The sequence below is a fragment of the Suricata suricatta genome, chromosome 7 (genome assembly GCF_006229205.1).
Source record: "Suricata suricatta isolate VVHF042 chromosome 7, meerkat_22Aug2017_6uvM2_HiC, whole genome shotgun sequence".
NCBI classification, from domain to species: domain Eukaryota; kingdom Metazoa; phylum Chordata; class Mammalia; order Carnivora; family Herpestidae; genus Suricata; species Suricata suricatta.
In genome coordinates, this window is record NC_043706.1 from 17,578,979 (window position 1) to 17,602,803 (window position 23,825).

At 42.0% G+C, this 23,825-nt stretch overlaps 1 protein-coding gene across 1 annotated transcript; it reads left to right on the top strand.

Moving 5' to 3' along the window:
* GCM2 (glial cells missing transcription factor 2) lies at positions 1-8,790 on the top strand. Its single transcript, XM_029943360.1, has 5 exons — positions 1-87; positions 5,184-5,436; positions 5,552-5,664; positions 6,047-6,172; positions 7,852-8,790. The coding sequence occupies exons 1-5, from the start codon at positions 1-3 to the stop codon at positions 8,788-8,790; spliced, it is 1,518 nt and encodes a 505-aa protein (XP_029799220.1).
* Positions 8,791-23,825: the final 15,035 nt, after the last annotated feature.

Genomic DNA, 23,825 nt, shown 5'->3' on the forward strand with positions numbered 1-23,825 from the left:
ATGCTGGCGGAAGCCTGGCAGGAGGACTGTGTGTGCTCCTACGGAATGAAGCTCAGTTGGGATATCAACGATCCGCAGATGCCTCGGGTACGTGAAACTGGGGTCGGCGCGCCTGTGGCTCTGGCCATCCCAAAAAGGGCTGATGGCGTTCAAGTTCTTGCAGAGACTGAGGAGAGACCTCCTGTTCCCACCGCCACATTCCCGGAGAATCCTCAATGGTTAGAGGGACCACAAATGGCAGAATTGGGTTTAGTGATATGCCTTCTCCCAGCTCTTTCCTTGCCCTTGTCTGGAACGCACCCATGGCCCTGCTACTGTCAGGCCCCAAGTGCCCAGACATCTGGTCAGAGCAGGATGCCTGTCTCTCCCTTTCCTTCATCCCAGATAGAAATCAGGTGATTCTTGACCCATTCTTTGAAATTCATGACAAGGGTAGCAGAGAATCTCAGCAAATGTGGCTACCACTGCTTCCCATGCAGCAAAACTGTAAGATGCAACTATCAATCGGGGTGACCCGAATCTTAAATCGCATGACTTGGGTGATTTATTCAGATGCCCGGGGCTACCTGCATGGTCAGGCTAACTGGACCATACGCGAAGAGAGAACCTCTGGAATCCAGATTTTGGACATAACTACTGAGATTCCTTCTCTAATGACAAGGAAATGAACTCCTGTTAGGGTGAATTTGTTTTATTTTGTTTTGTTTTAACAGAACAAAGTAGTTTAGGGCCAAGTCCAGAGACTGAGCTGGGCAGTTATTCTTGCTCATACTGGCTTGGGGCAAAAACGGAGGAAATGCCTTTGAAGCCCTGGGTTTAGGTAGAAGGAAAGGGGGGTGGCTCTCCAAGTATTTGCAACAGGGGCGGACTTCTAGCAATGTTGTGGCATAGGGGGTAAGAGACAAGGTGTCTATTCAACATCTATGATGTGCCATATTGATATTCAGATGCATAGCGATTCATTTGCAAAGTCAAGTAGCCTCTCAAAGAGATGAATGCTTTTTTGGATGTATATATGTGCAGTAATTCATTTTTTAATGTTTATTTATTTGAGAGAGAGAGAGAGTGCACGTGGGGGAGGGCAAACACACACACACACACACACACACACACACACACACACACACAGAATCCAAAGAAGGCTCCAGGCTCCTAGCTGTCAGCACAGAGCCCAATATGGGGCTTGAACTCACAAACCATTAGATCATGACCTGAGCCGAAGTCAGATGCTTAACCAACTGAGCCACCCAGGCACCCCTGTAGTAATTCGTTTTAAAACCTGCTACTTTACAGTCACCCAGTACCATTTGTGCAAAAGTGCACCACAGCATAGCAAAGACACCTCATTCTCACTGACTTCCATCCAGAAAATTTTCATAGAAAAAAATCAAATCTTGCATTTTAGAAAAGAGCCATGTCCAAATAATGGAAAGATGGCTCCTCTTTCAAGCATTCTCTAGACTTCTGATGCAAATGTGAAGTATTTTTCCTTTGGGAGCCTGGTTCTTAAGCAGGGGGCAAGTGTCACCTCTCAAAAGGGCAGGTGCACTGGGAAATAGAAGTGGAGAAACAGGATCCTCTCCTTGCTCTGGCTAACTGAAGGCTACCCTGGCTGTATGACCTTGAGATAGTTCCTGAATTTGTCTTAGTTTCAAGCTAAGATGACCTACCTGTCATCAAGTGGCAGAACTAGATAACAATCTTAAACTGTCATCCAGATTTCCTGTCATGGTCAGTGTGTGTGTGTGCATCTGCGTGTGCACGAGTGCTGACACATTAGAACAAATGCAACTCAATCTGGGAGTCTTCTACTCTTGTTTTGATTTTCAAATATGGTCTCTGTGGTTTCACTTTCAGTGTCACTGCTTTGGTAACTGGGATGAGACATGGGAGGCGTGATTCTCTCATGAGAGCCCCCTATAGGGGAACAATAATGGCATACTTTATTCTGGAAAATTGTCTATTTTACTAAGATCCTTAGATTGAAATATTCATTTTAAAAACAAAGATATTAGCATTTATATATTAGAATTGATGGTACATCATTATATATTTCATTTGTGACTTACGTCAAGTCAATGTATTAATTTATGTCAATTACAGTATTTCTGAGAAAAGATAAATGATACCTGTTAGTCTTAACACTGATTTTGACAATATCCCTGTGGTTTTGGGACCCAAAATGCCCATTTACATATTACTGCTAGAATGTATACTACTAACTATGTATCCAAGTCAGAATGGTCAGACTGAAAATAGTTTTTGCTTTGCAAATGTTAGATCTAATTTCTTTGGGGTTGGGGGAGAGACAGAAGGTGCAAATGGTTTATTACTACGATAATCCTCTTCCAAGCCTCTATCATACCCATAGAGCCAGTGGGGTCTGGCTGCCACAGATCTGTTTAAATACCAGTTATGCCACTGTAGAAGGTTCTCTCTCTAATTTCCGCTTCCTTATCTATGAAATAAAGGCATGGATGCCCATGATGGAAGGTTGTTGTGAGGATCATAGATACTTCGTAATGTGGCTTTGCGGGCCATACTGTCTCTGTGCCAAATACCCAATTCTGCCATATACAAAAAACAGTCATAAGCAATATGTAGACAAATGTGCATGGCCATGTTCCAATACAGCTTTCATCATGGATCTTGATAGTTGAATTTTATATGTTTCTTTTTTTGAGGGGAGGGAAGGAAAGAGGGGTGCAGAAGAGTTCAAGCAAGATGGGGAGGGACAGTGGGGAATGGGGAGAGAAAGAATCTCAAGCAGACTCCATGCCCAGCACAGAGCTCGATGCAGGGCTCCATGTCACGACTGTGAGGTCATGACCTGAGCCAAAATCAAGAGTCTGACACAACCAACTGAGCCACCCATGCACCCCTGAATTTTCTATAAGTTTCATGTGTCACAAAATATAACTCTTTGATTTTTCCTCAACCATTAAAAAATATAAAACTCATTCTTTTTTAAAAACTTTTTATGTCTTTTATTTATTTTTGAGAGACAGAGAGAGACAGCATGAGCAGGGGAGGGTCAGAGAGAGAGGGAGACACAGAATCCAAAGCAGGCTCCAGGCTCTGAACTAGCTGTCAGCACAGAGCCCGATGCAGGGCTTGAACCCACAAACTGTGAGATCATGACCTGAGCCAAAGCCGGATGCTTAACCGACTGAGCCACCCAGGCGCCCCTTAAAAATCATTCTTAGATTGTGAGTTGTGTACCAAAACAAGTAACAAGAGGGATTTGGCCAAGGGCTCCAAGTGTGCTGACCCCTGCCCTAGACAGTACCTGGTAAATATTAAGTGCTTAGTAAAGGGCAATTTTATATTAAAGTTCTACACAGGAAAGACATTGCAGTATAGATAACACGTATCATGGACAAAGACCACCAACCATTACTATTGAAGCAGTGTTCAGTGTTTTATTTATTTATTTATTGTTTTATGGTTTCAGGAGTAGAATTTAATGATTCATCACTTACATATAACACCCAGTGCTCATCCCAACAAGTGCCCGCCTTAATGCCCATCACCCACTTAGCCCATCCCTGCCGGCAACCCTCAGTTTGTTCTCTACGTTTAGGAATGTCTTATGGTTTGCCTCCCCCTCTGTTTTTATTTTATGTTTCCTTCCCTTCCCATATGTTCATCTGTTTTGTTTCTTAAATTCCACATATGAGTGAAATCATCCAGTGACCTATTTCACTAGGTGCTCAATAATTTTTTAGTTCTTTTCTTATGATTTTTATTTCTTTTTGAGAGGCAGAGAGAGACAGCACGAGCAAGGGAGGATCAGAGAGAGAGGGAGACACAGAATCTGAAGACAGGCTCCAGTCTCTGAGCTGTCAGCACAGAGCCTGATGCAAGCAGGGCCTGAACCCATGAACCGCAAGATCATGACCTGAGCCAAAGTCAGATCTCAACTGACTGAGCCACCCAGGCACCCCAAGTGCTCAGTATTTTTAAAAAGTTTTTTTAATGTTTATTTTTGAGAGCAAAAGAGACTGAGCACAAGCAGGGGAGGGCCAGAGAGAGAAGGAGACACAGAATCCAAAGCAGGCTCCAGGCTTCGAGCTGTCAGCACAGAGCCCAATGAGGGGCTCGAACCCTCGAACAGTGAGATCACGACCAGAGCTGAAGTCAGATGCTCAACCAACAGAGCCACCCAGATGCCCTGAGTGCTCAGTATTTTAGATATAATTTATTATTTCAGCCATGGAGGTCTTTGTTGAGGAGAGTGACAGTCCACATTGCCTTGGGGAGAGGCCCAGCGCTCAAGCAGGCTCCGTCCTGGGCTTTATCTTGATGGCTAGGTTCTTCATCACGGCGTCCCTATAAACCTGGAGAGCTAAGTTGGGAAGGATGAGGGGAGCTGTCCTTGTCTCTCTAGTGATGTTCTGGGTGTCGCTAGCGATGTGACTCACAGGTTTGGAGTAGAGGCAAGAGCTTTAGAAGAAAAAGCACTGGATCAAAGTAGAGATATTTACAGACTGAATTGCATGTCAGTGATTGAGCATTCCAGTTACTTTTTCCCCTCGCACTTTGATGCTTACTTTGAAAAATGTTTTCATTAAAATTTTTTTTCTAATGTTTATTGATGGGGGGGGGGGAGGCAGGGAGAGAGGGAGACACAGAATTGGAAGCAGCCTCCAGGCTCTGAGCTGTCAGCACAGAGCCCATCCCAGGGCTGGAACTCCAAGCAGTGAGATAATGACCTGCGCTGAAGTCGGATGCTTTACCCACTGAGCCACCCAGGGGCCCCAAGATGTCTTCATTTTTAATTTAACATTTGAAGATAACCGGAAGTGGTATACCATGATGGTAAGGCCAAGAGGCTCTGCAATCACACCGTTAGGGCTCAAATCCTGGAGCCAGGTCTTACTAGCGGTGTGACCTTGGGCACAGCAATTAACCTCTCTGGTCTCCATGTACTATTGGAATAAATGGGAACAATAAAAGTACCTACTGTCCCTGCGAGTTCTGAAAGGCTAGATGAACTAGTACATGGACAGCATTTAGAGGATAATCAGTGAACCGCCAGTCGACAGGACGCAGGTGATATTTCATGATAGTACAGCTTCTGCGTTTTATGACATCTCCGTTTTCCTGCTAACGTGCTTGGGACAAATTAAAAGCCTGCCCTGTCAGGGGCGGGCTCACTTTCCCTTCCCTTCCCTTTCCAGGAGCCGGCCCACTTCGACCACTTCTGCGAGTGGCCTGACGGCTACGTGCGCTTCATCTACCGCAGCGACGAGAAGAAGGCCCAGCGCCACCTGAGCGGCTGGGCGATGCGCAACACCAACAACCACAATGGCCACATCCTCAAGAAGTCGTGCCTGGGCGTGGTGGTGTGCGCCCGGGGCTGCGCCCTGCCCGACGGCTCCCGCCTGCAGCTGCGGCCCGCCATCTGCGACAAGGCGAGGCTGAAGCAACAGAGTGAGGAGGGCCTTGTGGCCTGAGTCCCCTCTTCCCAACAGGTGTGCCCTTTCCTCCTTCGAAAGCGCCTGAGGTCCGAGTGGTCCCTGATCTTTCTCTCCCTCCCGCTTTGCAGAGAAGGCGTGTCCCAACTGCCATTCCGCTTTGCAGTTGATCCCCTGTCGAGGGCACAGCGGGTACCCTGTAACCAATTTCTGGCGGCTGGATGGCAACGCGATATTTTTTCAAGTAGGTGGGGGAGGGGAGGGCGTTACAATTTGTGGGGGATTGTAGGGACCCGCCCACCTGCCGTGTGCCTTAGGAACTCTGGACTCACCCAAAGGCAGCATTGTGGTCAGAATTCGGTGCCCCTAGGAATGAGCTCACCTCCTGTGTGCTCTGTAAGGTCGTAGGACGGTGAAAGGGTTGCTGAGTAACCTTTTAAGATTTCTGTGGTTGATGTTGTTCACTAATTTTTTGTTCCTCTGTCGTTTTGAAAAAAACAGAAAACAACTCGAGATCTTCGTCGGCAAAATCAATTTTTGACAAACGTGGCAAGATCCATTTTTGACAAATGTAGCAAGCTTCCTTCCGAGGAACAAATGCATGATTTATTTCCTTTTTAATGCAGGCCAAGGGAGTTCACGATCACCCAAGACCAGAGAGCAAATCAGAGACGGAAGCTAGAAGAAGTACCATCAAGAGACAAATGGCCTCTTTTTACCAACCCCAGAAAAAGAGAATTCGAGAGCCAGAGGTAATGGGGAGCTGACATTATGCTGTGGTCTGTGTTCATTACCATCACAAAATACATGGACAATTATGTAAACCATGAACATCATAAATTAATTAGAAAGGTTTGATTTTGTGTGAAAATTATATCTTCAACAAAATGTCATTGAATCAACATTTTGGAGAGGGTTTCATTTTTTTTAAGTTTACTTTTATTTATTTTGAGAGAGGGAGAGAGAGAGAGGACCCCAAGCAGGCTCTGCAGTGTCAGTGCAGAGCCCGATGTGGGGCTTAAACTCACAGAGTACGAGATCATGACCAGAGCCGAAGTCGGACGCTTAACCAACTGAGCCACCCAGGCACCCCTTTTTGGATAGTGTTTCTAATTTCTTCTTCTTAAAAAACAAAAGCAAACCATGTCTACTGTCAATGATGATGTGAAGATGTGTGCTGACATTCTGATACAAAGACAGTTATCCATTTTTAATAAAGAGAGAAATACGTGCATACCAACAGTGAGTTAACAGTGCATCCTTGAGAGGGTAGGATCCTTGGCATTATTTACACAGAACAGATAAAATTTCTTGGGGCAACTTGATCCAGTTTGACTTTTCAACCAAAGCATGCCAAGCAGGCAGTGTTAGCCTGGGGATAAGAGAAACTGATGTTTGAGCAGTTTCTATGTGCCAGGCATGGAGGGGCTAAGAGCTTTCACACATGAAATAGTCACAAAAGCCTAAGGAGGAGGTTATTATTTTTGAGCTCCATTTTTTTTGCAGTTTTGTCAGTTTTATTTTTTCTTAGAACTATCATTCCCGTACTATTCATTTTATTTGTCCAATTAGAGTTACCTGCAGTTCTCAGCACTTGCAATGTAGGGGTAAGAGGCTCTGGCAGGCTAAAAGTTAGTTTCTATGCTCAGAGAAACCAGATCAATTGTGCTAACTTTAGTTTTTCTTCTTCAACAGTCTTCTTTCCCCTCCTCCTCCTCCTCCTCCTCCTCCTCCTCCTCCTCCTCCTCCTCCTCCTCCTCCTCCTCTTCTTCTTCTTCTTCTTCTTCTTCTTCTTCTTCTTCTTCTTCTTCTTCTTCTTCTTCTTCTTCATTAGGAATCTGAGGCTCAGAGAGGTTAAGTAACTTCTTCAACTCATAAAGGACAGAGTCAGGATTTGAACCCAGGTCTGCATCAGGCTCCTGTGTCTCTGCTTTTAGAAACATAGGATGAGGAAATACAGAACCCTCTACCACTCAGACCCACCCATCCTGACTTACCCATGAACCCTCTTCATTCAAGTGTGCTGTTCATGCCTCAGCAAGCTTAAGTTCTATAGCCCTTGGACTATGTGCTCAAATCACATACCCGAGCAGTCCTGTGCTCATGACACAGAACCGCTAATTAGAAGTATCTTTTTTTAAATTTTATTTTTATTTTTGAGAGAAAGAGAGAGAGAGCATAAGAGAGGCAGATAGAGAAGGGGACAGAGGTTCTGAAGCAGGCTTTGTGGTGACAGCTGAGAGCCCGATATGGGGCTGGAACTCACAAACCATGAGATCACAACCTGAGCTGAAGTCAGATGCTTAACCGATGGAGCCATCCAGGTGCCCCTGGAATTTGTTTTTATTTGGTTGGTTGGCTACTGTTACAGATGTGTTGGCCTACGTAATTTACATTTTTATTTACAAATAAATTTATGTCATTTTTTTAGACTGGGGAGAATCAAGACAACAGTGGACATTTCAACAACATGCCTTTCTTGGAAGATCCACAAGAGTTTGATGTAATTACTGATACCGGCTTCCCTATTCCAGGGCAGCCTTGCTTTTCCTTCCAAAACTCAGATGCTTACAAAGCCACCTGTGACCTCGCCACCTTTCAAGCGGACATAATGCCACCCTTTCAGAAATATCCAAACCCAAGAATCTATTTGCCCAGGGCACCTTGCAGCTATGAATTGGCAGGTCCTAGTTATACAAATCCAAGTGCACATCCCACCCTTTATAAAAATTCCAGCAGTATCCCGAACGACACAGACTTGGTCCATCTAAATGCCCTGCACTATAGTGTCAATTCATACAGCAGCTTTGAGAGGAGCTTTGATTTCGCCAGTAAACAGCATGGCTGGAAACCAGCTCTTGGGAAACCTGGCCCTGGGGAGAGGACTGACCATGGACAGTTCCAGGCCGTCGCCACTCACCCCTATTATAACACAGAGCTTCCCTGCAGGTACCTCACGACTCCCCCCGCAGGTGCTCCAGCACTACAGACCGTGATCACCACCACCACCAAAGTGTCCTACCAGGCCTACCAGCCCCCTGCTCTGAAATACTGTGACAACGTACAGGAAGTTAAGAGCCTTGCAGGGTGTAACTATGCTTCTGAAAATATCCCCGTGTCCGTCTATCCGGAAGACTTGGACTTGCCAACCACAGCGGCCAGGGCAGCCTCTCCAGGAGGGCCACTGCCTTTGAAAATTCCAGGTGATTGCAGAACCATGAGACCTAGTTTGGCTTTTCCTCAAGAGTCGGCTCCCTCCAGGACAGACGGAGCAGAGACTTGGGATGTGTGTTCACTGAGGTTGGGGTCTGCAATCAGTTACTCCGATGGGGTTAGTCCATTCTTTAGCTATGACAATGAGGACTTTTGAACCACAATCCTGGGCACAACATAATATTGGTGTCCATGCCGGCAGGAGATGTAGAATAAGAACTATCTCTTATTGAGTTGGGAGATTGATTTGGTAGACATAGATAATAATAAAAATGCTGATCAGTTGAGAAAATTATGGGTTGGGAGCGTTGAGATAGCATAGGGAAATTTTGCACAGTATTTTAAAACCTATCATACTACCTGGAATTAGGCCTGAAATGTGACTTGCCCAAACGAACAAATAAGCAAACCGGATGCCATGATGATCAATAAGCTAAAGTCACCGGAGGAGAAGCCAGGCATCCTGGTTCTCATGCTGAGCCTTTCCCGTTCGGCGACAGAGAATTTCACAAATCCTCATCCGGACTTCGAGGTTATCAGAATAGCTTCAGGAATAAATCTTCACAATCTTATCTCCTGAGTCACTTTATAAAATTTTTATTTAGCATTTACAATGTTTTAAAAGAGCTTCAGGAAATAAATTTGATCATTTTACCTCTAAGTATATAGCTTTAAAAAAACCCTACAATATTGCAGTGATAATAGGCTGTTGTTTTTAAGAGAATCTTCTCTTGCAGCATCAGCTGAATACCGTTGCTTAACATCGATGAATGTGTTCGTAAGAGACACAGCCTATCGATGATGTGTATTTAATGGATTATTATTGTGCTAAAATGTGTTTTTTTCTGATTCTGTTTCAGAATTAGAATTGAGATGTTCTATTCAAATACATATTTACTGTTCCTTTGTTACTCCTCATAAATGTCATTGATAATGTTCAATGAAATGTAATAGAGAAGTTTTAAAATAACGTAGCTGATGCATGTGCTGTTTTGAAATAGAAAGAGAAAAAAATATGGTTCAGATTATGACCTGGGAAAACAGTTGTTATGATATACAAAAACATATTCATTTTATTTAACAGTTTTAGAGTTTAATTAATTTTGTTTTATTTTTAAAACTTTTAACATGTATTCATATTTGAGAGAGAGAGAGAGAGAGAGTGCGAGTGGGGGAGGGGCAGAAAGAGAGGGGGACACAGAATCTGAAGCAGGCTCCAGGCTCTGAGCTGTCAGCACAGAGCCCAATGTGGGGCTCGAGCCCATGAACTGTGAGATCATGACATGAGCCGAAGTCGGACTGAGCCACTTGGGCACCCCTTATTTCATTTTTTATACCTTTTGACTCCCTTCATCTGTTTTGCTCACTCCCACTGCTGGCAAACAACAATCTATTCTCTGCATCTATGAACTTTGTTTTTTGTTATTTACATTCCATGGTGTTTGTCTTTCCCTGTCTGACTTATTTCACTTCGCATAATGCCCCAAGGTTCATATTTGTTGTCACTATGTTGTCCTATTTGGAAGACTTTGTTCCTTTTTATGGTTGAATGATATTCAATTATATCTATATACCACATTTTCTTTATCCATTCATCCATAGGAAGACAACTACTTAAATTGTTTCCATGTCTTGGCTTTGTTCTTTTTTTTTTCCTCAAGATTTTATTGGTTGTTTTAGGATCTTTAGTGGTTCTGCACAAACTTTAGTATTGTTTTTTTTTTCTATTTCTGTGGAAAATGTCATTGGAATGTTGATAGGAATTTTCCATTGAATCTGTACATTGCATTGAGGAATATGGATATTTTATTAATATGAATTCTTCCAATCCATGAATATGGAATATCTATTTATTTATGTCTTTTTCAGTTTCTTTCATTAATGTCTTATAATACCTAATACCCCAACATAATAAATACATGGAGTACTGATCTCAAGATTAAATGAAGATGAATACACGCCTGTGATTCCCTAATCAACTCTTTCTTTCTCAGAGGAAAGGATGCCTAGTGTACTCATGGACCACTTCTTTCTTCAGACTTCTGTCGCCCAAACTCACAGCTTATAATAATGTTTACCATTTATATGGCACGTCTGGGGGCAGACACTCTTCCAAGCTCTGAGCATATGTTAATTTATTTAACCCTCCCAGCCATTCTCTGAGCTACCCAAGAGAGGCGTAGTGGCTTATGCAGAAAGCAGCAGATGGTTTTTGAATTCAGGTCCCCCCCAGAGTCTGTGCTCGTCACCAGCATATCACATTAATTCCGTTTGTCCTGAGCACGTGTGCACCTTGAACCAAGAAGCGACTTTTACTACTTCTAAGTATTTTTGTCCCAACATGGGCCCTGAGGGATTCATGTAGGACTGGTAGAAAGGAGCAGGGCAGGGATAGGAGTGAGTACACGTTGGGTGGGAGCGTTGAGGCGAACATTTCCCAGAGTGCAGTGCCAGGGTGGCCTGGTTACAGAGAAATCCTAAATAGTCTGCAAATACTTTAATAGTTACAGATTTATTTTAATGGGTAATAGGGAAAGATATATGTAATGCATCAAACCTAGGATTTCAAATTATTTTTGCTGAGACAAAGCAAGATAGTTTGGGGCTGTTTCAGAAGATATATGCAACCAGTAGTGCAGATGTTGCAAGGAAATGTTGAAAAGTTATCAAAACCTACTGAATAATGAGACACATTTTCCTAAAGCAAAGTGACAGTACGGGGCTTGGCTGCAAAGGATAAGTGGCTATGACAATAAAAGAGATTGTATAAAGCTGGAGCCAATGGAGAACACACACACATGACTTTTGGCATCTCGAAGTTTAGCCACAGTGTTGAAGGGTCTAGACAGAACTCAGGAGCCAGGATGCAGGAGTTGATCCCAGGAGAAGTGCGTGCGGAAACCTACCTCAAGTGTCGGCCAGGGCTCCCAGCCATGCCATCCTCTAAGGAGCCAGGGGCTACAGGGCAGGTGGCTGTGTAGCACAGATCAGCTCTTCAAACTGGGCCACCTGAGGAAGGTACAGGAAGGTTTAGACTCTGGGTCTTATCTACTGCTCTGAAATACTGCTTGATTAGGGAGCAAAAATAAGCTTTGTGGATAATGAATGAAAGTAGGAAACTCACAAAGACCTAGTTGTCACATTATTAATATTAATATTTATTATGAATATTGATTAATATTATCAATAAATATTAATTATGCATGCTAGCTATTAATAAGTCTTTGCTTACTAAGTTGTTCTTAGCTTTCAAATATGGGGAGTGCAAGTTAAAGCAGCCAAAGTTTCTGACATATGTTGCTCTGCTCACCTTATGAACCAGGGTTAGGGAGCCTAAGCCTGTAGCTAGATCCATACAACATTAGGTGGTGAGTGCAGAGGGAGGTAAAGCACAAAGGGTGAGGCCAGGCTGGCCGCTGACCCCTTCGATCAAGGCAGGCAACCACCATTGGACCTGAGCAGTGCCAAGAGACACTAAACAGAAACACAAGTTACTCACCTGATAATTGTTCTTTCCCCTCATGAATAATCTGGAAGTAGATTTACCTGGAAGAATCTTGGAACCTTAAAATAGTCAATCTCACCTCTGACAGACAGTTTCAATGGAACATTTGTCAGAAAAGCTAACGGGCTTTCTTCATAATAAAAAATCTTATAAGACACTGTTCACTAATCTGTGCGATGTTGCACTAAGAACACCATGGCAGATAGAATTCACAACTGACAAAATGATTTGAAAAACAGTCTCTCACTGCATCCATCCTTGTTTGGTCCACAACATCCCTCTGTGAGAAGCAACCTTGGCCACGCGTTGGAATCACCTGGGCAGCTTGAATGGTTCTAGTATGCAGGATGCACCCCAGACCAATTAAATCAGAATCTATAAGGCTGACCCCAGCCACCCAGCCAGTATACTTTTAAGCTTCTCAGATTATTCCAAAGTGCAACCAGGGTCTATAATTCTCCAGAATAGTACTGGAAACCTCTTTAGTGTAAGCCGTTCCAGGAAGTTCAAAGCAATATGGTCTCATGGAGGCTTGAAAGAAAGACAGTATGCTCAGTGTAATTAACGTCTATCATCTTTGACTTCTCCCTGGATGCCATTATTGTATTCATTTAATGGAAAAGGGAAGAAGTTGGCAGGAGCCACATCATCCACTTGTTGCTATGTAAGATACAAATTAAAAACTGGATTTTGAAAGCAACAAATTAGATATAATACCCTGCCTATAAGTCAAAGCATGAGCTCTTTAATTCATTCATTCGACAAATACTTATTGAGCTCCAGTGATGCACTAGTATTACATACGTGCAGTGAGTTAAAGAGAAGTCCCCACCCTCTTGTAGCAACATAGGCTGGTGGGCAGCCCAGACATTAAAGAAGCAAGTACACAATGTAACTACAGATGGGAAGAGCCATAAAGGAGAAAACAGTCCACATGTGGACATAGAGAATAAGAAAATGGAAGCTCAACCCATTAGGGTAGGTGGTTAGGGGAGCGCTCCCTTCCATACTGAGTTAAGAACCAAAGAGTGAGGAAAGGATGTCCAGGTCAATGGCTGGGGAAGAGACTGCAGATGAGAAATAGCAAGTGCAAAGGCTCTGAGACAGCAGAGCATATGTGGTCTTAGTGCAAAGGGACCAGAGCAAACACAGTATCAAATGGGTTGGAAGGGAAAGCCGGGTCCAAGTTCTTGAAGTCCAAACCAAGGAACTGACATTTTATTCTAAAAACAATGGCAAACCATGGATGAATTATAAGCAGGAAAGTGACATGATCCAACTCATGTTTTGAAAGGATCATTTTTAGATAATGGGCTGATGTGGGCAGGGTTCAAGAGGCTAGGAGACTATTGTAAGTCATCCAGGCATGACATAATGTTGGTTTGAATTAAGTGGTAGTAGCAGAGATGAAAGGAAGTGGACAGATTCAAAATACAAGTTGGAGGAGGAATCAATGGAAGTTACTTACGGCATGGACATGAGATAGTAAGGAAAAGGAAAAAATCAAGAACAACTCTCATTCTCCAGGTTCAACAAACCGAGTGGCTGGTGGTGTCATTCTCCAAACAGTGGCAGCTGAAGAAAAAAAACCAGTTATGATCAGTCCATGCTTGTGAGTCATCTGAGTTATCAGATGAATATAACCCTGCAGCTCCATGGGGAGATCTGAGCTACAGATAAAACCCATGAAATCATACGTCTAAAGCTATTTTATAATAGCTCACCTTGTAAGTTAGCCTGGAGTTGTGCTACCCAATATGGTAGCCACTGGCTATATGTCACAATAGAAATTACTTAAATAAAATTTTAAAAATTCAGGGGTGCCTGGATGGCTCAGTTGGTTGAGCATCCAGCTTTGGCTCAGGTCATGATCTCACAGCTGGTGAGTTTGAGCCCCGTGCCGGGTTCTGTGCTGACAGCTCAGTCTGGAGCCTGTTTCTGATTCTGTCTCCATCTCTCTTTGCCCCTTCCCTGCTTGCTCACTACCTCTGACTCTCAATTTCTCTATCTCTCTCTCTCTCAAATATAAATAAACATTTTAAAAAATTTTAAATAAAAAGTCCAGTTCCTCAGTCACACTAGCCACATTTTCTCAGTACCCACGTGTAGGTAGTGGCCACGGCATTAATAAATGCATTTATAGAATATTTTTATCCTTACTGAAATTTCTGTGGGACAGTGTTGGTATAGAAAGAGAAGAAAGGGGAACCTGGTGTGGAGCCGTAAGGAATTCCCAATTTGTAGTTAGAGTATAAGGGGATCTGACAGAGGCATGAGAATTAGTGGTCAGATAAGTAGAAAACCAGGACAGAGGAGGGGGTCACAGGAGCCAAATTTCTTTCAAAAGGAGGAGGAAGTTCAATGTCACTGGAAGCTGTTGAGGAGTAGAGGACAAAGATGAGTCCATTTGATCTGGCAGCAAGGAAATCACTGTGACCATGACAAAAGCCATTTCTCTGGTGGGATGGGGCTCTGTGAGGTGGACTGGAATGGGCTGAGAGCCAATGACTTACAAGGTGTTGGACACATGTCTGCTCCATGGATCGCGTCAAGTTAATATCACAGGGTAAATAAAAGCTGAGGTGCTTGATTAAAAACTATGTCGATAGCTTCAGATTTCTTCCTGGGAAATCTGCCTTGGTGAGAGGGTTGCTAGAGTTAGCAAATAATATACAGGATTCCCTGTTAAATTTGAAATAAATAAAATTTGAGTAAAAGTATATCCCAAGCATTGCAAGACTTATAAGAAATATTCACTGCTTATCTAAAATTCAAGTTTAACTGGATATCCTTTATCTGGAACTCCTATTTGGTTCGGATATTATAATTTCATTGTTGTTCATAATATGGCAAATGATACTTGATGAACTAGGAGATGAAAAATGTCTTCACATAAAATGATTTGGCTGTCGAACTTCAACAAGGAAATAATATTTATTTTAATGACATAGTCTACTTAATGGGAGAGAACATATTTTTATAATCCTTTAACATATAAATATCATAATTAACTTAATAAACATTTCAAAAAACCAACAATACTCTTTAACATTTCTATTTACAACCAGGGTTCCTACTACTAACCTCTTCAGCTGATAGTCACCCTATTGATTCCTATTTCCATGCCATTTGGTTAAGCAAAAAAGAAAAGCTTCTTCGTATCTGACCTCAGTAATGGATTTCCCATGAATCAGCCCATTAGGGCGGGATCTTCTGATCCTCCTCAGCCAGCTGAGCCACCCATATAACTTTGTGTGTTCTGGTTTGTCTGATAAATCTTTTGAAACATGAGGCATTCTGGGGCCGTGGGTGTGGGGACAAGAGATTGAAGAAGCCCTTCTGTGACCTCAGCCACCTGTGACTCTCTGACTGATGTGCCCAAAAGGCCACTACTGAGTAAAAACGCCACCTGGCTGACTATGGAGACCTCTGTATGTGGAAAATAAACATTCTCTTTTCTAATGCTTCTTATTGGGGAGGTTTTAAAACCCCACTTGAAAAAGCCTTCTGCACTCAGGTGGCCTATTTAATAGACTATATTACTGATCCAGGTTTCCATAAGCCACCTGAATTCCTTCTCTTAGCCACTCTAAGTGCTATGCTTTTAAAGATCTTTTCTGGCTATTGTCAAGATGTAGCACTAAAACCCTTTAGTTCAAGGGCACCCAGAACTGAGACACCAGGGATGTATGGAAGTCATCTCTCCAGGTCTCTGACTTCAGGCTTGACTGCTGGTCTTGTGGGCTTCTGAACCAATCCATTTCTACTTTGGGTGTTACTACGTACATCACATTGTGAGACTCTAACAGAGCCTTGTAAAATACACAGCCTTCTGTTTTGATTTTGTAATTAAAAAAAATCAAGTTCATCTGAGAGAATATATCTGCAAAATTGATTGAAAAAAATTGTGGCATGTTCAACAGAATATTCCTGAAGATGCTATTAACATGAAATTAAAAAAGTAGAATTTAGCAGAAATCTTCAAAACTTAAACACACACACATCCCAATCAATAGTGATTGCTGCAAATTTATACATTGTTTAAAAAACAAACCGACAAACTCAGAAAACTGGCCATTGGGGAAATCGCCTTCCAACAAATGTCCTTCATGAAGGAATTCACTCCTGCCCATCCTGTCTTCTTGTACTGCACATCCACTGGGCACCACCACCCCCATTTGAAGCTGAGACACTTGAAAAAAGATTTTTTAATCTTTATTCATTTTTGAGAGAGAGAAAGAGAGAGAGAGAGAGAGAGAGAGCATGAGCAGGGGAGAAACAGAGAGAGAGGGAGACACAGAATCCAAAGCAGACTCCAGGCTCTGAGCTGTCAGAACAGAGCCCAATGCTGGGTTTGAACTCACAAACACTGAGATCTTGACCTCAGCCGAAGTTGGACACAGCCAACTGAACCACCCAGGTGCCTCTGAAGCTGAGACACTTGAGACCTTGCCTTGCAAAAAGGAGAAAAGCAGGAGAACACAAAGACTGCCCGTGGTCAGTCTGGAAGGAGAGCCTCTTGACCATGCTGTTAGACCTGGTGAAGGGGATCTCAGCCCGCTGCTTGTGTCCTGGTGTCTTACACAACTTCAGTAAGACAAGTTTCCTCCACTTTCAGGTGGACAAGATGACCGTGGGGCATTTTGTGGTACTGAAAAGGTAGTGCTTAAACAAGCAAACAAACAAACCCCAGACAACAAAACCCCATAACAATGGGATCCTGTCAAAAAGGCACAGGAATCAACTGAAAGAGGTCCCAGTGGTCAAAGCTGGCACAAGTTAGGAAAAAAAACCACTTTTTTTGAATTATATTATTTTGAATTATAATTCAAAATATTTTTAAAGATCCATGAGTCCATCCTGATCCAAATACATGATTGAATAAAGAAACTAACAAACAGGGGAAAAGAGACCAATGTCCTATACAGAATAACTCCAAATAATTCATTTAGGTACTCTACCATCAAGAAGATGGAGCATCACTCCCCCTTCTTCAAATGAGGGCTCTACATTGTGATTTCCTTTAAAGAATACTATAGAGAAAGAGAAAAGAGTGACTTTATAGTGGAGACGCCTGACAAACTCTTCCTCAGGGAGGTGATCAAAGCCAACATCAACAGTGAAAACCATGTTGATAGTACATGCCCTTGATATGATACAATGGAAATGGCCCTTCACCTCTGGGTATTTCCTCCTTTCAGAATCAGAATCCCAACATAATCATGAGAAAAACAACAGATTGGGGGGCATTCTACAAAATACCTGACCAACCCTCCTCAAAACTGTCGAGGTGATCAAAGCAAGAAGAGTTTAAGAAGCCCACCATCTGGAAGAGTCTAAAAAAAAAAAAAAAAACAACTAACAGTAATACGGCATCCCAAATGAAATCCTGGAAAAGAACGGGACACTAGGTAAAAACTAAGGAAGTCTGGATAAAGTATGGACCTTAGTTCACAATAATATATCAATCAAGTATAACAAAGGTACCACACTAATCTAAGATGTTAATAATAGGGGAAACTGGGTGCTGGCATATGTGACCTCTACTATTTTCTCAATAATTTTGTGTAACTCTAAATATGTCCTAAAAAATAATATCTATGTGGAACAGAAGAAACTAACAGAGGACCATAGGGGAGAAGGGGAAAAAATAGTTAAGGAGAGGAAGGGAGGCAAACCATAAGAGACTCTTAAAAACTGAGAACAAACTCAGGGTTGATGGGGGTGGGGGAGAGGGGAAAATGGAGGAGGGCACTTGTGATGATCACTGGGTGCTATATGGAAACCAACTTGACAATAAACTATAATAAAAAATAAAAATAAAAAATCATATCTATATAAAGTAGAAAACAAACATCCCTCCTTCCTGGATCCCATCATTGACATCAGAATCTCATGCACAAAGGGATGATAGAGCAGAGCTTTTCACTAGAAAGGCAAAAATATCCTTTTCTACGTATCTAAAACCTTACTATTTCCCACTCTGATGTATATTTGAAGGCATTTTCCCAGCTAGGACTTTGGTCAGACTGGTGCACTGGACCAGATGAAATTTAATGTGATAAAGGTCTTACCCTGACCTTCTGGAGTCCGCAAAACAAACAAATGCAGTTGGGAATTGATGGGTCATCAGCAGCCCCTGTGGAAAGAACTTTGGACTTTAGTGGTCACTGTGAGTCCACCGTGTAACAAGACTCCTCTCAGAGAGCAGCTTGTGAAGCAGACAGGAGCATGATTGGACGAGACGTGGCCATGGTCACGGATACTTCCAATGAGCCATGACTGTCCTGATCATCCTGCTTGTTTGGACATTCCTTTTTGTTGTCACCTCCAGGCCTAATTGGATGTGGATTTCATGCCCTAAATATGCCCATTTTGTGTGTGGGTGTGTCAAACAATCAAGGTCATTCCCAGGCTGACAGCTTTTGCTATCCAAAAAGCCAGAGCAACGTTAGAGGACACCAATAGAATTACACACTCAAGATAACAACTAATATGTGTCAAATGATTATTCTATGCCAGGCACTATACTTTTCACATAGGGTCCAACTTTATCCTCTGTCAAAAGATATGACCACCATTCAATGCCTGAAACAAAATGCCAAAGCAATTGCTGAGCAAGGGAGCACTGTACTTATAAACTTCAGTGTCTCTGAGCAAAGCAGAGAGCTGCACTTGTGCAGGGTTTGAGCAAACGTCAAGTTCAGGGACAGTGCATGTTCAGAAGTAGAGGCCTTAGGGATAAGTTGGTATTTGGCTCTCATGAGTTGGAAATGGAGTTATTTAAATAAGACAGTTGTTGGTTGGCTGACCTTCAGAAGTATGGTCATTGCTGGGAGGCTGTTGCAAATTGGCTGTTTTTAAGAAGTGTGCTCTGTCACTGATTGGCTTTCCGGTTACTGTAACAAGTTGTCATTGATCAAGTAGGAAGGGTTTAAACCTGGTTCTGGGGATTACCTATTGCTGAAGCCAAAGAACAACTGTTTCTTTCCTTTTTTTTTTCTTTTACAGTTTATTGTCAAGTTGGTTTCCATTTAACACCCAGTGCTCATCCCCACAAGTGTTTTCCTCCATATCCATCACGCCCCTTCCCGTCTCCTCCTCCCCCATCAGCTCTAATTTTGTTCTCAGTATTCAAGAGTCTCTCATGGCTTGCCTTCCTCCCTCTCCCCAATTGCATTTCCCCTTTTCCCTCCCCAATAGTCCTCTGTTAAGTTTCTCTGGTTCCGCTTACGAGTGAAAACATATGGAATCTGTCCTTCTCTGCCAGACTTATTTCACTTAGAACACCCTCGCGTTCCATCCACGTTGCTACAAATGGCCAGATTTCATTCTTTCTCTTGCCATGTAGTACTCCATTGTGTATATAAACTACATCTTCTTGATCCACTCATCAGGTGATGGACATTTAGGCTCTTTCCATGATTTGGCTATTGTAGAAAGTGCCGCTATGAACATTGGGGTACATGTGCTCCTATGCATCAGCACTTCTGTATCCCTTGGGTAAATCCCTAGCAGTGCTATTGCTGGGTCATAGGGGAGTTCTATTGTTAATTTTTTGAGGAACCTTCACACTGTTTTCCATCAGCACTGCCTCCACCCTGCTGTTTATTTCTTTCCCTTAGAGTATCTTTTTATTCTTACAAAATATCATGAGGTAGTTACTATTACTGTTCTCATCCAGAGAGTTAAGGAACTGAAGCTGAAAGAAGTTAAGTAACTTGTTTAAGTCACAAAATTGTTAAGATGGAAGGTTAAATCCAGCTCTCTCTATTGCCAAGGCTCTATATTTAAGCACTAAATTATGTATGGACTGGCACTGGAGTTAGGATATAATAGAAAAAATACTATTCTGCCTTATTCTTATCACACCTTGTGCATATTCAGGAAGGTGTTAATAACCTGGAGAATATCCAAAAAATAATGAAAAGGACGGGAAAATGAAAATAGTTTATTGTTCGGTGTATTAGTCAGAATTTGTCAGAGAAACAGAACCAATAGATAAATTTCTGGATATATATAGGAGAGAGAGAGAGAGAGAGAGAATGAGAGAGAAAGAGGACAGAGAGAAAGAGAGAAGGAGAGAGAGGAATTTTAGGAAATTGGTTGACATGATTGTGGGGCCTGGCAAGTCAGAAATCTGTCCAATGGGTCCACAGGCTGGAAATTCTGGCAAGAGCTGATGTTGCGGCTACCTTAGGTCCAATCCCTCAGGGCAACGGGCTAGAGGCTCAGGCTTCTATGTTGCAGTCTTGAGGTTGGCTTGCACCTCCAGGCAACCTTAGTCTTTCCTCTTAAGGCTTTCACCTGACTGGGTGAGGCGATCCACCTGATAGAGGGTAATGTGCTTTACTCAAAGTCCACTGATTTAATGTTAACCACGTCTAAAACTATCTTCACAGAAACATCTAGAATAATGTCTGACCAGACAACTGACGACCATAGCCTAGCCAAATTACCTCATAAGATTTTTTCTTCACCATCACACTTGATAAGGGTGGATCTTAACCGTCTTAACCATTACACTTGATAAGTAAGGGTGGATTCGAGGGACCAAGGAGATTTAGCTAGAAGACTCAGATGGGACATAGTAAAGTCTAGAAATATTTAGACATAACTCATGTGGAGATGGGATTAAGTACTATATTGTGGAGTTTAAAGGCATGATCTTCAGACAAAACTGCAAATAGTGGGCATGAGAAAGGACCCTGCCGGTGCTCACACAGCTGTTTAGTAGGGGCTGGTGTTTGGACCCAGCACTTCTGTACACTGTGAAGATGGAGTAGGCAGTTCCCTTTGTGAAATGGCTTGAGGGAAACAGCTTCTTCCCCTCAGGGTACCTGGAATCTTTCTTGCTTATGGACAAATGCCCTAAATTACTTGGAATACTTGTATGGGAACTTGGGAAACTTTATAATCCAAAATAGTGATGGTGGGACAGAAAACAGGATGCTTCTACAAGTTTCCTCAGAAGCAACCCATTGAAGGTAAAGAGGAAAAGACTGAAAAAAAAATGCATCAGATTAAGCAAAAGTATTTTGTTATCATAGAGCATTTTCTGTGGGTTTTGGAATCCATGAATCAAGCTCAGCCCTCTGAAAATGGGACTCAGCCCATCCTCAGAGGGAAGATCTGAGGCGAGACTCCAGTATTTCAAATAACAATTTCCATCACACATCCCCTGTTTTGTATTCCTTCATGACTCATTCAGGACAAAGGCTTGGTTTAAATTTACAAACTGCCTATCCATAAACCACAGCATAGAATCCTCACACTCTGAAGTTTAGATTTATTTAGACAAAATTCAATTAGCATAATTTAAGATTATATAAGATTAGGCATAAAAAAACTAAAATACATTTTATATGGAGAAGAAAAGATGACTAATAATACTGAAAGTTAATATAAAAGACCTTGTCTACTTACTCATCAAAATGGTACATTTACCATAGTAATCTGCAATTCTCACTTGGTAAGTAGCTATTTGGGAACTAATGACATTCTTCTATACTCTATACTCCTGGTGGAAAATACTGGAGGTTCACCTGTGATGGGCTGCACCTGTGATGACCAGGAGACCCTGGAGATTTGGTTCTCTGGTGAGAAAGTTGTCCTGAGTCTGTGAAACATTCGATGAGGCATTTGCTGAGCTTGAAGGGAGTAGCAAGTGGTGACAGAAAAACAAATGCTATCAGTGACCTGTATCAGTTGTGCAAATGCCAGGAAACTAATCTCAAGGTGATTTCTCAGGTATCTGTAATAGACTACACATAAAAAATGGCTGCCGGCTGATAATATCATGCACTTCACCTTGAATTTCTTAAATATTCTTTGGGCTGTAGAGATAGAAGTTGTTCTCAAAAAAAAAAAAAAACATAACTAGGTCTATTTTAAATAATCCAGCAAAGAACGGAAAGATCTAATTTGAGTTCCCATAATTATCACTTCTTTATATTGCTCCTCAAGGGAAATTCTAAAGTATGAAATCAATTCTAAAATGTAGAAATAGAGTAAGGGATGAAATGTCCATTTTTTATTGGACATTTGTAATGGCGGGCTACCCCGCTATCCTGTAGGGTTCAATAGACAACAGGGATATTTGTGAAGTAGGAACGCTTTCTAAAAGTTGAATTCATACCTTTCTTGGTCCCTAAACAATCCTGGTGTCATAACCTGTTAGAGTCTACTCCCCACTCTCACACAATCAGCTATGGAATCAAAGACACTTTATGCCAAGAAATGTGGAAACTTCCAGGAAGGGGTCTGTATAAGTCAGAGTTCTCCAGAGACACAAAACCAATAGGATATACATCTATATGTATGTGTGTGTGCACATATATGTATATATATATTTATATACACACTGTATATGCACACACATATATTTTAAGGAATTGCCTTCAATGATGGTGAGTGCTGGCAAGCCTGAAATCTGTAGAGTAGGCTGACAGCTGAGAGGCTGGAAACTCAGTAGGATTTGATGCTGTGGTCTTGAGGTAGAATTCCTTCCTCCCAGAGAAACCTGTTTTTGCTCTTAAAGCCTTCAACTGATTGGTTAAGACTCACCACATCTTGGAGAGTAATCTCCTTCAAAAGCTAACTGATTAGAAATGTTAATGACATCTACAGACTACCTTCATGGCATATGCAGGTTAGTGTTTGACTCAACAACTCGGCACCAGAGCCTAACCCAGTGGACACACACATCTGAACTGTCACAGGGTCATTGGCTGAGAACCTGCCAATATCCACGCTTGTATGACTTCCTGGAATGCCCTTCCGTGAGATACTTATATGGCTGGTTCTTCTGTTCATTTCAGTCTCATCTCAAATATCTTCACAGGGGCTTCCACGACACCTCATCGCTTCTTGCCTGGGATCCTTTTCCACCTCCCTTCCTTCTATCACCATGCCCTGTTTCATTTTCTGCACAGACATTTCCTTTTCTTTGTGGAGTTCTTTGTTTTTTCTTATTGTTTCTTATGTCCCATCAGAATGTAAGTTCTATTACAGCAGGTCTCTGACTATTGCATTCATCAGTTGATTATGTCAAAAACAGTACTGGCATAGAGCAGGCATTCAGTAAACATCTTACAATTAATCAATACAGCCAATGAAGCATGTAACCCATTCTACTGTTAAATATCTAATTTATAAGAAACTTACAAAAAGGTTGTTACTTATGCTAAGCTGAAATTACCTCTCTATGAAAAGCCATTCATTTGTCCTAGATTTATCTTTCAGACCACCCAAAATACTTCTGTTTTGCATACTATATCATTAAGTATTTGGTTACAGGTGTTTGGTATTGTTTTTGGTTGGACTTTTTTTTGGCTCCTATTAATCATTTCTTATCCAGACTAAATCCTTCAACACCTCCTATATTATGGTTTCAAGAGTCTACCCTAATTTGTCTGTATCCAACAAAAGGATCTCTATCATAAGAAAAGTCTGTCAGAATGGAACGCATTATTCCGGGCGTGTAGTTAGCAGCACAAGTAACAAAACTGCCACATTGGAGACCTGAATGTTATAACCCAATTGATTTGATCAGGTGGATCATTAGCATTTCTGAGAGTCATATCGTACTTCTAAATACACAGAAGCATGCCTCTTTATGGTGACTAGAAATTTGCTAAACACCTGTATGTGCTGAGCAGAGTACAGTGTGGGATATAAAAATACAC